The sequence below is a fragment of the Podarcis gaigeae genome (genome assembly GCF_964106915.1).
Source record: "Podarcis gaigeae genome assembly, chromosome: 14".
NCBI classification, from domain to species: domain Eukaryota; kingdom Metazoa; phylum Chordata; class Lepidosauria; order Squamata; family Lacertidae; genus Podarcis; species Podarcis gaigeae.
In genome coordinates, this window is record NC_139690.1 from 29,621,304 (window position 1) to 29,635,503 (window position 14,200).

Here is a 14,200-nt window from a genome sequence, read left to right on the forward strand (position 1 = left end):
ACATGAGGACTAGCATCTTATTTTTCAGGGGAAGCAGCGTAGCTCAGGGACAGGGCAGAAGGTCCCAGGTTCAGCCCCCCAGGTCATTTCATTTCCAGCAGTGTATCTGAAACAGAGTCGATCATAAGGTTGAACGTTTCTTATGGGAAACATCTGTGCCCTGCCCAGTGAGGGGCATCATAAGGGACCACCCACTTACACGGAAGTGTGCCAGCTAGACGCTGCTGCTCTCAGCTTCCCCTGAGGCCCCAATCCTTGCCTTCTGCACACCGCGCCCCCTGCCCCCCCCATGCAGCAGGACAGAAAAGCACCTCCCCTCTTCCTCCCAGGCTCCCGGCCATACTTACATGTGGAGAGATTTTTGTGCCTTCACCACCTCTTCTTTTGAACTGTAGCGGACCAATGCATTGCCGTGGGGCAGGTTCAGGTGGAATGTGATCAGCGGCCCGTGCTGCATGCACAGTGTCCGCAGGGTGGAGCCATCAATCTGGATAGGGCATTGGGGGGGGGGGAGAGAGGCACACATAATCACACACTGTCTCTACCTGCCTGAGCCCTCAGGGCAAGGGGAACAGGGCTCAAACCTTCCTGCAAGCTACTGGCACAAGGCCAAGCTGTGCCCTCACTCACCTGAGGTGTGAGGTTCTTCAGGACAAGACAGTTGGTTATTCTCCCTGAGCTGCTCTCACCCCAGCTTGAACCTGCCGGAAGCAAAAGAAAAATGACACTGCCGTCGTGGGAAAAGGTGCCTGCAGGCCCCACATGGGATTTTTAAAAGTCCTCTGCCCCACCTACAAAAGGGCCAGATTTCACCCCATATTGAATGAGGCCAGAGGCTTCTAGTTCGTGTGTGGGAATCAAACCAGCCACTCTAAAGCAACAGTGACTTTGCAACAGAAGGATAACTGTGGTACAGAGCTCGTTGGCCATGCCCTCAGGCTGCCATGTTCCCAGTCAGTTCAGAAGGCTGGCGCTGAAGATGCTGCAAGAAGCAGGGAGATTTGAGAGCGGACAGAGTGCAGGGAGGGTCTGAACTTCAGGCCCTGTTTCAGCTCCTGATTGATGGCCCATGATCCTAATTTCCAGTGCCCCCCTCGCCACCACCTTGGGTTGTCCTGGCAGGCAATGCTACCAGCTGTGACAAGGCAGCTCTCCTGCAGCCTCAAGAACCGAAAGCAAGGAAAGGTGTTCTTTCTCCTTCCGCAGACCCCCCTCCTCTCTGCAGGCAAAAAGCCACCCTGGCCAAAGGCAACCCAGACCCTCACCAGGGGTATATCTGGCATCGGAATTGCTCCAGCTGCCCCCGAGCCGCGCAGAGTTCTCCCACGAGGACAGAGGCAGCTTCTGCCCGGTCAGTCCTGGTGGTGGGCGCGAGGGAGCGGTGATGCTCTTGGGTGGCAAAGGAACCTTCCACAGCTCGTGAGCCAGAGAGGTGTTGTTAATGGAAGCAGGAGACCACGTCGATTTGGAGTCACTGTTTCTGGCTGGGAGGAAAGGAAACCAAAGGCATGTGAAAAATTAATAATAATGAAAAAGGAGAGCTGTTCCTGGTGCCCCTCCCCAATCTTCCCCATGGGCTGATCCAGGCAGCACAGGACTCTGGGCAGTTAAGGGCTGGGTGGAGAAGCATGAGTTCATGGCGGCATCCAAGAGGGGGCAGACCTGGCCTGTGTGTGACGCACCCGACCTCACCTGAAGAAGAAGTGCTTTGTGCTGTACTGCTGAGGGAAACATTGTAGTTGGAGGCACGAATGGATGACCAGGCACTAGTTGAAGGCAGCGTGGTGTTCAGAGATGAGGATGACCCTAACAGGAAAAAGTCAACAGCTCATCACTCCCCTGGAGGACACCAGCAGCAAGGGAGAGACAGGCTCCTTTGTTTCTTCATATGCGCTGCAGCATTGAAATGCAGGTTCCAGGTCTGAACCCTGCTGCAAACTGGAATGCAGAGCCCAGGCGAGCTGTGGTCACCCAGGCACAGCTCAGTTCTCTCCTGCCCACAGGAACCCTTCTTCCCCCAGCACTGCTCAGACCAACAGACCTCAACTCAGGGATCAAGCCATGGCTGGATGCAAGTTACTCAAGGGGGGGGGACCCTAAGGCGTTCCGGTCCTCTTCTCCCACTCTTGCCAAGATGCACACTGGTTAGTGAGTTCTGCAGAAGCAGCATGCAAGGCTTGCTTCACCCAACTGCAGCAGAATGGAGGATGTGCAAAATCCAAGTGGACCCGATTGCCTCACACCTGGGCTTTCCAGAATGTCTCCATGGTGGAAAGCACCAAGAATCTTTTGAGAGGGGCTGGGGGAACCCTTCTTGCTCAGGTCAGGTCAAGCGAGACCTGACCAGCTCCTTGTGCTCTCCTTTGCGTAACACTTTGCTGGGTATGGAGAAGGACTCAGCAAAGGTCTCAAGAGCTGCAGGATTTCCTTCCTCTAGAGACTTGCCAAAGACCAAGCCACTTAAATCAGGCATGATAACAAAAAACTCAGAAAAATACAAACTGGCACAACCTTTGGACCACTGAAGGGGCTCTTTTTGTGCAGAATTCTCAAGTGACCAGCCTCTGCTCCCAGATACATACCGCTGTTCCTGTCCCTGAGGTGGTCGGCCTCCCGCACAGTGTTAATCGACAGATTGTTTGTGACGCTGCCGGGAGTGATGTACGGGTCAGTTTCAGGGTCGATGTTTGGATAACCTTTCCACGGCTCACCAGGACGAAATTCTAGCATTTTGAAAAAAGTGTCAGGAGGCTGAGCTTATTCCATGGAAGAACTATTCAGCCTCCGAGTGAACGCTGAGCAGATGATCACCGTACATGGTGCCGGTGGGGCCGAGGCTGTTATTTCAGACTGCAGGGGAAGGGCAGGGATGGGGGACCCACTTCAACTCACAACGAGACTGAACCTTCTCAGATAATTCTCAGAAAAAGATTTGGGCTTTCCCCCAAGTTCTATCAAAGTTTGGAGAGAAATGCATCCTCTTAGGAGCACCTTTGTAGTCCCCTTCCCAGCTGCAAGATCACATGCATGTCCTCTCCCCCCCAACTTAACTTGTGGAACTTCCTAGCACAAAACTAATACTTCCAGCTGCCTCTCAGGTCCACAATTTATTGTCACGGCCAGAGAAGGAACGTAGGTGAACTCCTCTACCCTTCCCTAAAGACTTCTCAAGTCCCTCTTCAACCAATTGCTTCCACCATCTTCCCCAGCCCAAGAAGGGAAGAACTTGGTTTCCTGTGCCCCAAGCCCCAAATCTTGGGGGAACAGACTGGTGCAAGTCACCCACCTGGTGGCCAATTGACACTGCTAGAACCGTTAGGCGATTTGGCACGTGGCCAGCCGTCCCCAATCGATCCAGGAGGGCTGGCTGGTGAGTTACTGCTGTTCATGAAGTCGTAGGGAACAAAGGGAGTTTCCTCCAACCTAAAGCCACTTGAAATAGCACCTGGAAGAGAGGAGACTGCTGATCAGTTTGGGCACTGAGCTGCCAACAGCAACCACCAGATTAACCCCTTCCTTTACACCCACAGCTCAGAACATCATTCTGAGTTAAGTCAGAAGTAGTCCTCCAGTCCCTGCCAAGGTGTAGCAGGTCACATCCCCACTTGCACACAGGTGTCATGCTGGTCCAGGGTAAGGTCTTCATTCTCCTCTAAATTAGCTATGGCTGGCAGCCAAGGCGAATGAGATGTGCCTGCATGGGCAGAATCTGGCAGGCAACTGCTGCAAATTCCCAAGACCATCGGCTTTCTTTGGCAACCAAAACAATACACCCCAGTGTGATTGTGGGATTATGCTTCAAGCCATGCAAGGGCCTCTCTGAGAAAATAACCATGCAAGGAGCCACCCAGAGTGGCTGGGGAAACAAACAAACAAACAACAACAACAACAACAACAACAATAATAATAACAACAACAACAACAACAACAACAACAATAATAATAATAATAACAACCACCCCAGCCACTCGGGGGGGGGGGGCTTCCAACAGGATATTAAAAACACAGTAAAAGATCAAACATTAAAAACTTCCCTAAACAGGACTGCCTTCAGATGTCTTCTAAAAGTCAGATAGTTGTTTATTTCCTTGACATCTGATGGGAGGATATTCCACAGGGCAGGCGCCACTACTGAGAAGGCCCTCTGCTTGGTTCCTTGTAACCTCACTTCTTGGCAGTGAGGGAACTGCCAGAAGGCTCTCGGGAGGCAGAGATTCTAGGGGGACAGCTTTGGCATCCTACATGACATTTTGCCCCCGTGTGGCCCCAAGTCCATTTCCCCTGCCTACTCACAGACCACTCCTCTCTCCTCTTGCCACTCTCGTCACATTTTGCATAAACCTCAAAGGATTTTTGGGAAAAAAGTTTTGAGTGCTACATCAACTCTTAATTTCAGAAAAAAGCATCCAAAATATGCAACCTTTCAGATATTGTACCAATTTGCATCCTTTAGTCCAGGCTTCCTTAAACTTGGCCCTCCAGATGTTTTGAGACTACAATTCCCATCATCCCTGACCACTGGTCCTGCTAAGCTAGGGATCATGGGAGTTGTAGGCCAAAAAACATCTGGAGGGCCGAGGTTGAGGAAGCCTGCTTTAGTCAGAATAAAAGGTGTATGGTATGAAAGCTTTATTGCCACCTTTCACAATGAACATCCACAAATTACACCCCTTCTCTCTGCAGCACCCATCCTCAGGAGGCCCTCTTTGCACCTGGTGTTTGGGGCCCTCTTTGCTCCCCCTCCCTTGCATTCCACTCACCGTTTTTGCTGGCATTTTGATCCAACGATGTGTTAGCAGAAATACTGTCCACAGTCATCCATTTTCTCAGCCGGGACTGTGGCTCCTTAATACTGCCCAAGTCCATATTTACATTCAAGTTTGAGTTCAATCCTGCATCGAAGAAATTGGGTTACACTCCCTGGACTCCAGTTCAGCTAAGCATAGCAGTCTGAATAAAACAGGCCTCTGCTACCTTCACTGTCAAGAGGCAGAATTTATTATTATCGTCATAGACCAGTTCTGGGTCACTTACAATATCAGGAAAATCATAAAACACAACAGGAATACATTGAATTGCAGTTGGGTATGACAGAGACAATTCAGATATAGCGGCAGTTAAAAATATATATTAAATTTTGATCACTAAAATATAACCTAAAATTATCATTTAAAACCTTAATCATTTTGGTAGTACAGCTTGTTCCCTAAGTTTTATGGCAGCGTCAAGAGGCAGGATTCACTATGAATACCAGCTGCTCAGAACCACAAGCGAGCAGAGTGCTGCTGCTGTACTCAGGTCCCAAAAGAGGCATTGTGATTTTTTGAGCTGGGAGACTGTCCCTCAGCAAAACAAAAGCAGCAGCTCTTAAACTGCAAGACGGGACACGTTTCAGAAGGCTCTAGTCATTAAGCCTCAAACTGAAGGGTGGAATTCAAACTGAATCTTGGGAGGAAACAATTTTATTTATTCAATTCATAACATTTATCAATAAGAAGGAATTAACAATAAATTTTAGACTTTCAAACAAGGCTAAATACGGATTAAAGCTCATGTCAACATTCTAAACCTTGGGGTAGGCTTGTCTAAATAAAAATGTTTCTAGCAGGCGCTGGCTTGATGTCAAGAGGCAGGGAGTTCCACAGTGTAGGTGCTGCCACACTAAAATATTGAATTCTGCCAATCAAAGCAGCTGATTGAATGGAATTGAATGGAAAACCTGTTAAATTATACATTCACTTGCAACTGGGAATCCTGTTTCCTTTGAGGAGCCTAAAGGGGGACCTCCATTGAGGATTATGTCTTTAATCTGGTGAAGTCAGGCACCAACAGAAAGCTAGGTAACCAACTAGCAGGATTGTTATTGCTGGCTGCAGAATCAGAGACAAGAGGCTTAGCCAGGCAGCCACTGCCTCTCTTTTGAGAGAGGCTAAGACCAAGCACCGACCCAGCTCACAGCCTTGGTCACCTGATGCAGATTAGCCATAAGACGAGGTGGAGAGGACACTCACCTATGGGAAAGTTGCTGAATGCATTGATTTGTGACGGCCCTTTCTGCAGCTCTGGGTTGGTGTGGGGCACAACGTTCTCCACGAAAGACTTCATGGCAGAATGATGGAGCTGCTGTTGGGATGGGAGCAGCTGCTGTTGCTGCTGCTGCTGTTTCATGAGTAGGTTTGGATCCAGCTGACAAGACTGTTGCATCATCTGTTGCTGCATATTGAGAGCGCGACTCTTCAAACAGAGAGAGGGGGGAAATGTATTTGAGACAGATGTCCTGTCTGAGGCCTGAACAACTAGGAAGTGGCTCCACTGTAGCTGTGAAACAGAAGCCACGGCATATATAGCAGGCAGCTATAGAATCATGGAACTGTAAAACTTGAAGTGACCCTCAGGACCATCTAGTCCAACCCCCTGCAATGCATGAATATGCAAGGATCGAACCTGCAACCTTGGTGTTATCAGCACCTGAGCTGCTCAGTGTGTGCAGAAGGTCCCAGGGGCAATACCCAGGTAGATCCCCCCGTTTAAAATCCTGGAGAGCCATTACTGCCAGTCATTGTTGTACACAGTACTGAGCTGGATGGCCTGACTCTGTCTAAAGCGGCATCCTAAATTTCTTATTCAGTCTAGTGGGTCATACTTTCTGCCCTTACAACCTGTGCACAAAGGTGGAATTGGCTTAGCATCCAGCAAAAAAGGCCGTAATAATCATTGTTATAATAGTCAAACAAAGCAGCAGAGATAATTCAGAAAACACACACAACCAACATGACTTGAATCCGCAATATGGATGCAATCTTAAATAACGTTGTCTATGTATTGCTGGCAATTGATGTGAAAATACTTTTGTTATTTGTAAATAAAACCTATCTTCTTTTCAACCTGCAAAATGGTCACTGTTAATGTACAATATTTAAACAAAGTGAGTCCTTGATCTGGGCTGCAAAACATAGGTGGTGAACTTGCTCTTGTTCTATGAAATAAAGTGGTCCAATTAGAACAACCTTTAGAATAACTTTATCCAGCAGAGAGAGAGAGAGAGAGAGAGAGAGAGGGGGAGAGAGAAGAGATGCTCCTTTGGCCATGCATGAAGGCAGCAGGAAGGAAAATAGGATAATCATAGAATCGTGGAGTTGGAAGGGATGATGATGTTGATGATAATAATAATAATAATAATAATAATAATAATAATAATAATAATAAATTATTTATACCCTGCCCATCTGGCTGGGTTTCCCCAGCCACTCTGGGGTCCTCCTGCAGTGCAGGAATCTTTTGCCCAACGTGCGGCTTGAACCCACAACCCTGAGATTAAAATTAAGAAGTGAGCTAGTTCTTCCACAACAGATGATTCACCTATTTTGCCAAGGTGTGTTGCTAAGTGCACCCTAGCTTTTGCAAAGGGCTATCCACCGTTCCCATGAAATATTCCAGTTCTCAGGCAAACAGCCCTGAACTGCCAACAAGAGATTTGTGAAGAAGGAGATAACGTATGGGTCAGCGGAGAAAGACCCAATTCAATCTGATCTTTCCCAATCAATTCAGGTCAAGAGAAGGCAGAACCAATATTAAAAATGAAAGAGAAAACAAAAAGGTTCCCCAAACCCTACCTGCTGCTGCTGCTGCTCCTGGCGGCCGCCACCCCCAGCAGAGGACATGTTTCTCTGGCTCGGCACTTTCCTCTGCTGGGCCAGCAATCGCTGCAAAAAGTCAGGAAGAAGTCAGGGCAGAGTCAGGGAGGATGAGCACTTTCTAAGCAAAGTTGGGGGAGGAAGTGTATCACTTACTTGTAACTGGGAGATCTGGGAAAGCTGGTTGAGCTGGGAGAGTTGGTTCAACATGGCTACCTGTTGCGGGCCGAAGAGTGGATTCAGGCCCCCGTTGTTTGGTGCATACTTCAGCAAGGATACTGGAACCTACAAAGCGGAGAAAAGCATGACAATGACATGAAGGTTGGAAGTTGGCTAGGATAGAGGGAGGGAGACATGCAACCAACACCTTCTCACCATAAGCAGGAAGAGCTGCCCCAGCAGATACTGGCAGCCTTGCTTGGCTTGGAGGCCCTTTAACTTAGCTCTTTAAAAACTTGGGGGTGGGGAGTCCTGTAATGGGATGTGGAAGGGAGAAGAGGAGAGGTGGGAGGTGGAGAATGTGACTTGTGTTTGCTTGTACCAGGGCAGGTGCTATTGGGACCAAGCCTGGCAGCCATCATTTTTGAAGAGAGGAATGTCTTTACAAAACTAGCACACCCATCCAACCAACATCAGGCCAGGCCTTCTCTTTCACAAGCCTCACCTGAGGGGAGAGCAATGGAGGAGGCACTTGAGCACGTGGATTAGGCTGAGATGAGTTAAGAGGCTGTGCTGGAGACGGCTGCATACTCCGGGGCTGTGCTGCTAGATTTCCAAACATACTGGGGTTGCCATTCTGCAGAGAGAACGTAAAAAGAGGGCTGAGCAGCTGTTCCCACCCTCTCCCAAGACAGGAGCAGGAGTACATAACCATAAAGTGGCAGCTTAGGTCAGGAGTGACAGAAAGTATGGTCTGCTGGCTACTGTAGCTGCTTCTTGCATTGCCCTTAAGCGTTGCATTCAGCACATGTAGGGAAACGGACAACTGTTCAGCCTAGTGCTGTTTTGGTAGGAAGGCGGCATTTCTAAGAAGGTGAGCTTGGAGCCGAGATGTACGTTGAAGCAAACAAGCATCACCCTGAAACCAGAGAGTAAGACCAAGTTTCCATCTCCCTCTGAATTCTACGGAGCCTCCCACTGGGGCATCTGCTTGGCCACTGTGAGGCTCCAACTGCTGCAGAGCTCTTTTGACATTCTTATATCCTTGACTCTTAGTAGACCCTGAAACTCTTTTGCCTGGAAGGAAAAAAGAATGCCTGCATCCCAGCACTCCTGCAAGGAGCTGAGGGAAGCATGCCTAGTGCAGTGCTTTTTTTCTCCCTGAAAAGAAATGTTTAGGGATTACTCTCATTTTCCTACTCATATTGAAATACTGCCACTCAATGAGCCAATCTTAGATTCACAAAATGTTTAAGGGTACATGTACCGCTGCGTCCCCCCAGAAAAAAGCACTGCCTAGGTGTGTGGGCGGGCACATACACACTGTCCTTACGATGGAAGTGGGATGTAGGTTCAAGTGAAGGGATTGGGATTTGCCTAAGCCAGTTAGTGATCTTTCAAAGCTCAGGGGAGATTTGAATCAGGCTCTTCCATGTCTTAAGACCAGTTTTTCCCAAACCTGGGTCTGCAGTTGTTGTTTTTTTGGACCACAAATCCCATCATTCCTAGCTGGCAAGACCAGTGGTCAGAGATGATGGGAATTGTAGTTTGAAAACAGCTGGAGACCCAAGTTTAGGAAACACAGTCTTAAATCTATAGCTCAAGCTACACAATGCTACACCACAATGGAGCTCCAGTCAGTATGATAAATCTATCTGCCACAGAAGGAGACACTGGGAACCCACTAAGTCCTTCACCAGTAACAGGATCCTTGGTTAATGAGGGGGATGCCCTGAGGGAAGACATACTGCAGTGGCACAACTGCTTCTCTTCTCGCCCCAACCACCCTTTCTGGACTAAAGTGAACATGCCAACAACCAGAACACAAAGACTAAGCCTGTGCTTGCAAAAATAGGCACACACTGCCCTCAGATCGGGCTGTAAACACAAGCCCTGTCCACCCAAGGGTCTGGTTCCTGCACTGCGGGGAGTTGCGACTAGGTGACCCTATGATTCTGTTCTGCCTTCAGTTCTCCATATGCTATTGCGAATATGAGGACAGCGGTTGGAGGGTTGTGAAGTTAAAAAGAAACTACGAATGAGAAGCAGAGGAGAGTAACAGGCACATGTAAAGAGAAGATGGTGTAATGAGGCAAATGAAAAGGAAGGAAGGTGCTCTCCGACCGTGGCTGTTTTTACAATGCCGTGCAGATGACTGAACCCTGGGGGAGGGAAGCCAGCAAGCACAACAGCAGCCCCCCCACACCTTGTCTGGCACCAAGAACGAATCTGGGAAACCTGATCTAGAGGATGACAGAAGATTCTCCTGCCTGAAAGATATTTGAACTGGAGAGGCTACAATAAATATGCATCTAGAGCAGTGTTTCCCAAAGTGTGGTACATGAAAGGGTTTCTAAGGGTACACAAAAGAATTTGCTCTAGTTGAGATAAAATATTATTATGAAAAATACCCACAAATGAACTTTGCCACAGAAGGGGTTTGCCGGTAAGATTAAACTTGCAAAAAGGGGCACATGATTATTCTAAGTTTGGGAAACACTGATCTAGAGGGTTGCAGGTTTTATAAAACCATGTGTGCACTAACTGGAAGAGGACCAAAAGGTTTAAGCTGCCATCTTTTCTAAATGTCTGTAAATCAAGGGGGATGAGACAGCATGCTAAAATCTGAGGAAGTACCCAATGGCTTTGTTGAAACATCATGTAAAGAGGATGCTCACAGCCTTACCTGTCTAACAGAATTCAAGTTTTGCATACCCAGCCCTGTTAGGGAGCCAAGGGCCTGGTTAGGTAGTGCACTGTTTGAAGGGGGAAACTTCACGTTCTGATTGGACATAAACTGCATGTTCTGGGAATCGTCTGCTACAACAAGGCCATCCTGGTTGGGCAGACAAGTTGAAGGAGCAAGGGTTGGACAGCAAGCCAAGCAGCAGGACGGATAGACGGACAGGAAGAGGCAGACAAGTCCAGCATCAACGGGGTGGGGAGAAAAAGTCAGAAAACAGGAGAGAGGAGGTTAGTGCCACTGCAGTCCAGAGCCAGATGGTTCTCTAAGCAGATGGCAGATACTCTTTTTATTTTATATACTGTTCAATTTGTAAGAAAACCTCTAAGCAGTTTACCAATTTTTTTATAAAAAAAATTATTGATAAAATAATAGTGGGTTGTATTCAGCATAGCATGAAGTCAGGGTCCCATCAGTGAAAGGATGGCTGCTAGTGCAATGGAACACCCCCCCCCCCAATCTATTGTAGGGCTTCCCCCATCCCTCCCAAGCCCATTTGGCAGACACAGAGCAGGGGGAGTCCTGTTGCGCTAGCAGCAATCCTGAGCCAAAAGGATGAGTTTGTGGAATATCTAATAATAATATTTATGAGTCACATTGATGGAGGAAGGTGAACTCAAAGCGGTTCACTAAACCAAACATTAAGCACAACAGAAGTAAAAATGCTTTCCTGAGATGCCCACCCTGATTGAGAAAAGGGGAGTGCAGACTCCTCTCTTAAGGGCTATGACTCATAGCAAAAGCAACAGCATTAGATGCTCCTGGTGGAGGGTGCTGGGCTTTCATTTTATGCACTGAACTTAGTCCTCCAACCCTGCAAACTATTTTCAGTGAAAACACATCAGCGTCCCTCAGAATCTTCCCCTGCTCTGGGTTCTAGAGGCACCAGAGTAAGTCTCCCACTCACTCATTTGGAGATGGGCAGCCTAGAATTAAAATTAAAGGTTAAGCAGAAGCACACTACAGCTGCAATCTGAATCCTATTCATCTGGGAGGAAGCCCCACTGAATTAAGAATACTTACTTTGGAGTAGACATAGTGAGGAGCACAATGCAACTCTTCAGTAACACAGCAATTATTTTTTTAGTACAGGAGCAATCATTTTATTGAGTACAGCAGCAATTGTTTTTTTACTGTCCCTTGGGAGGAGACAGGCTCTCTCACCTTATCAAAGTAAGGATTTCGATCCACGGAAGACTCTTTGGAAATCTGAGGACGGGCGCCAGGGCCCTTTCCTATCACCCGGCTGTACTCTCCAGCATTCAGGCTGTGCTTGTCCATCTCCATCCGTTTGTCAGGCAAGATCCCTAAGGGAAGATGGGAAAGCATCCTCACACAGCTGCTCTGAACAGTGGATCTCAACAGAAAAGACTAACATTGCCTCTTGCTTAAACTCCATGGGCACAAAAAGTTCTCCTAAAGCAGACATGTCCAAAGTCCTGCCTGCTGGTTGATTTAATCCGGCCCCCGAGGCAATATATAACCTGGTGTAAAAAAAGCTCACTAACTTCAATCCTTAAACAATCCTTAAAAAAGCTCAACAACTGTGGCCGGCCCTCGCACATGTTCACTTTATCAAATCTGGCCCTCTTTGAAAAAAGTTTGGGTGCCCCTGTCCTAAAGCAACCTTCCCCAACCTGACACCCTTCAGCTGTTTCGGACTGCAACTCCCATCAGCCCCAGCCAGGATGAAAATAGCAGTCCAAACTGCGCACAGGAAATTCCTGCGAAGACAACGCAGGTGAAACGGAGTCTTTTTTGACAACAATACTCTCAATTTCATTTGCTTTAGGCGCAAGTGATAACTGGGATTGCTGATTTTTTAACAAGGCCTGAGCCAATTGGGCTAGAAATGCACACCATTTTTAAAAGACCACAAATAAACAGGAACCTAGGAAGTTGTCTTTATAACAAGACAGATCATTGGCCCGTCTAAATGGACTGGTAGAGGCTAGTCCTTCCCAGTCCTACCAGAAGATGCTGCCATTGGGGAACGAACCTGGAGCCTTCTGCAAGCCAAGCCAGCGCTCTATCACTGAGATACTCTGCACCCCCCCTTCTATCTTGTGTCACCTTTCATTCATCCCACCACAACCCCATGCCTGCACTTACCTCCAGATACATCCATCTTATTGCTCTGCATCATTTCTTCTGGTGACTCTCTCTAAAGGAATAACCAAGAGGAGCTTAATTACAGTCAGCCTCTGCTTACTGGTATACTCCAGGCTACCCCTTCTGCTTTTCATGAGGGAGGGAAGGCAGGCAGGCAGGCAGGCAGGCAGAAGATTACAGAGTGCATCTTAGCAAAAAGTGAAAAAAGCAGGCACTATGAAGCAGGGCTGGAAAAAGAATGAATTGCCACGGGATGAGTCCTTGCCCTGCCACGAACGCCCCACTTCAGGACTTACATGGAAGCCGAGATTCACAAACTGTTTCACAAATGGATTGATCCACGTTTCGTCTTGCTTGTTTCCATTTTTCATTGTTCCCTACAAGTAACCACAAACAGCATGGAAACTTCATTATTAGATATATGGCTACTGATCAACACCTACATAGGACTTTAATGGGGCACAGGCTTCAGGTAGTTTAAGAGGCAGAGGGAGCTTTTCTCTGTCTTGCTCTGCAGCTAAACTCGGTTACCTTAGAAGGCATCTTTTTAGGGTATGGTGGCCAGTGTAGAGAGGCGTTCGCATCTTGGGCAGAGTTGCTGTTCCACATCCCAATCTCAACGTCGTCCTCTTCCTCCCAGTTCGACTGATGGCTTCCTGGCAAAGGCATGTCGCCCCCACACCAGCCATCTGGAACTTGCATAGACTTAGGTCCTGATTGTGATAAAATAAATAAATCACTTTTTACTCATCAGCTACAACACGTCCCCCCTGCTCTCACTATAGCCACTACGCAGCACTATCACCTGGGGAGCTGTTATTCACATTTTACAAAGAACAAGAGTCAAGCTAACAGCAGCCAGTGACGAAGGAGAGATCTGAACGCAGATCTCCCAGACCCAAGTCGTAGGGCCTCCCTTCTTAATTCAGCTCTCCAAAGAAACACACCCTTGGTTCCCTGCACCCCCCAGACCTTGACAGCTGGCAACTTCCCTAGTGCAGTTCCCCACTTCCAGCCCACCTAGAAAAGCACGTACCAGGTTTATGAGGAGCCTGCTGCCCAGCAGATGTGTTCCCCCAGCTACCGGCACTCACAGCATCACCGACCGATTCTCCCCAGCTCGTACCAGCATCAACAGGCTTGCCCCAAGCTGATGTGCCATTGTCTACAGTAACAGGAGCAGGAAGAGGCTCTCCCCAACCTTTCAAAAAGAGGTTCACATTATTAGCTGGTCCCAAAGCCAGGCAACACATGGCTAGGCTAACTTTTGGATCGTTTAAGGAAAATTTAGTGACGTTTTTAGTAACAATTTCAGTTCCATTGTGAGGAAAGCTGTTCTATAACCAAATGGAAAGCTCACATTATCCTACCACCAACACAAACTGATCTTCAAAGAAGATAATAATAATAATAATAATAATAATAATAATATTTATACCCTGCCCATCTGACTGGGTTGCCCCATTTGCTGTGTTAATGATTAATGTCTGTTGATCAATGAGCAAGAAAAATGCTATGTGTGGCACTTGTTCATCCCCCCAAAATATTCACA

General features: G+C 47.8%; 1 protein-coding gene across 2 annotated transcripts in view; it reads right to left on the reverse strand.

Moving 5' to 3' along the window:
- The window catches only part of TNRC6A (trinucleotide repeat containing adaptor 6A), a 37,734-nt gene that overhangs the window by 2,598 nt on the left and 20,936 nt on the right, over nucleotides 1-14,200 (reverse strand). Inside the window, exons 7-23 of one of the 2 annotated variants that reach the window (XM_083711988.1) lie at nucleotides 13,685-13,849; nucleotides 13,180-13,361; nucleotides 12,945-13,025; nucleotides 12,649-12,700; nucleotides 11,701-11,843; nucleotides 10,480-10,629; nucleotides 8,299-8,430; nucleotides 7,791-7,919; nucleotides 7,609-7,703; nucleotides 6,012-6,232; nucleotides 4,761-4,892; nucleotides 3,287-3,445; nucleotides 2,583-2,723; nucleotides 1,693-1,806; nucleotides 1,266-1,484; nucleotides 631-701; nucleotides 348-487 (exon numbers count right to left, since the gene is read on the reverse strand). In XM_083711988.1, coding sequence (XP_083568114.1) covers nucleotides 348-487; nucleotides 631-701; nucleotides 1,266-1,484; nucleotides 1,693-1,806; nucleotides 2,583-2,723; nucleotides 3,287-3,445; nucleotides 4,761-4,892; nucleotides 6,012-6,232; nucleotides 7,609-7,703; nucleotides 7,791-7,919; nucleotides 8,299-8,430; nucleotides 10,480-10,629; nucleotides 11,701-11,843; nucleotides 12,649-12,700; nucleotides 12,945-13,025; nucleotides 13,180-13,361; nucleotides 13,685-13,849 — 2,326 coding nt within the window. The remainder of the gene's footprint in view (nucleotides 1-347; nucleotides 488-630; nucleotides 702-1,265; nucleotides 1,485-1,692; nucleotides 1,807-2,582; nucleotides 2,724-3,286; nucleotides 3,446-4,760; nucleotides 4,893-6,011; nucleotides 6,233-7,608; nucleotides 7,704-7,790; nucleotides 7,920-8,298; nucleotides 8,431-10,479; nucleotides 10,630-11,700; nucleotides 11,844-12,648; nucleotides 12,701-12,944; nucleotides 13,026-13,179; nucleotides 13,362-13,684; nucleotides 13,850-14,200) is intronic. The other variant, XM_083711989.1, reaches the window with a different exon arrangement.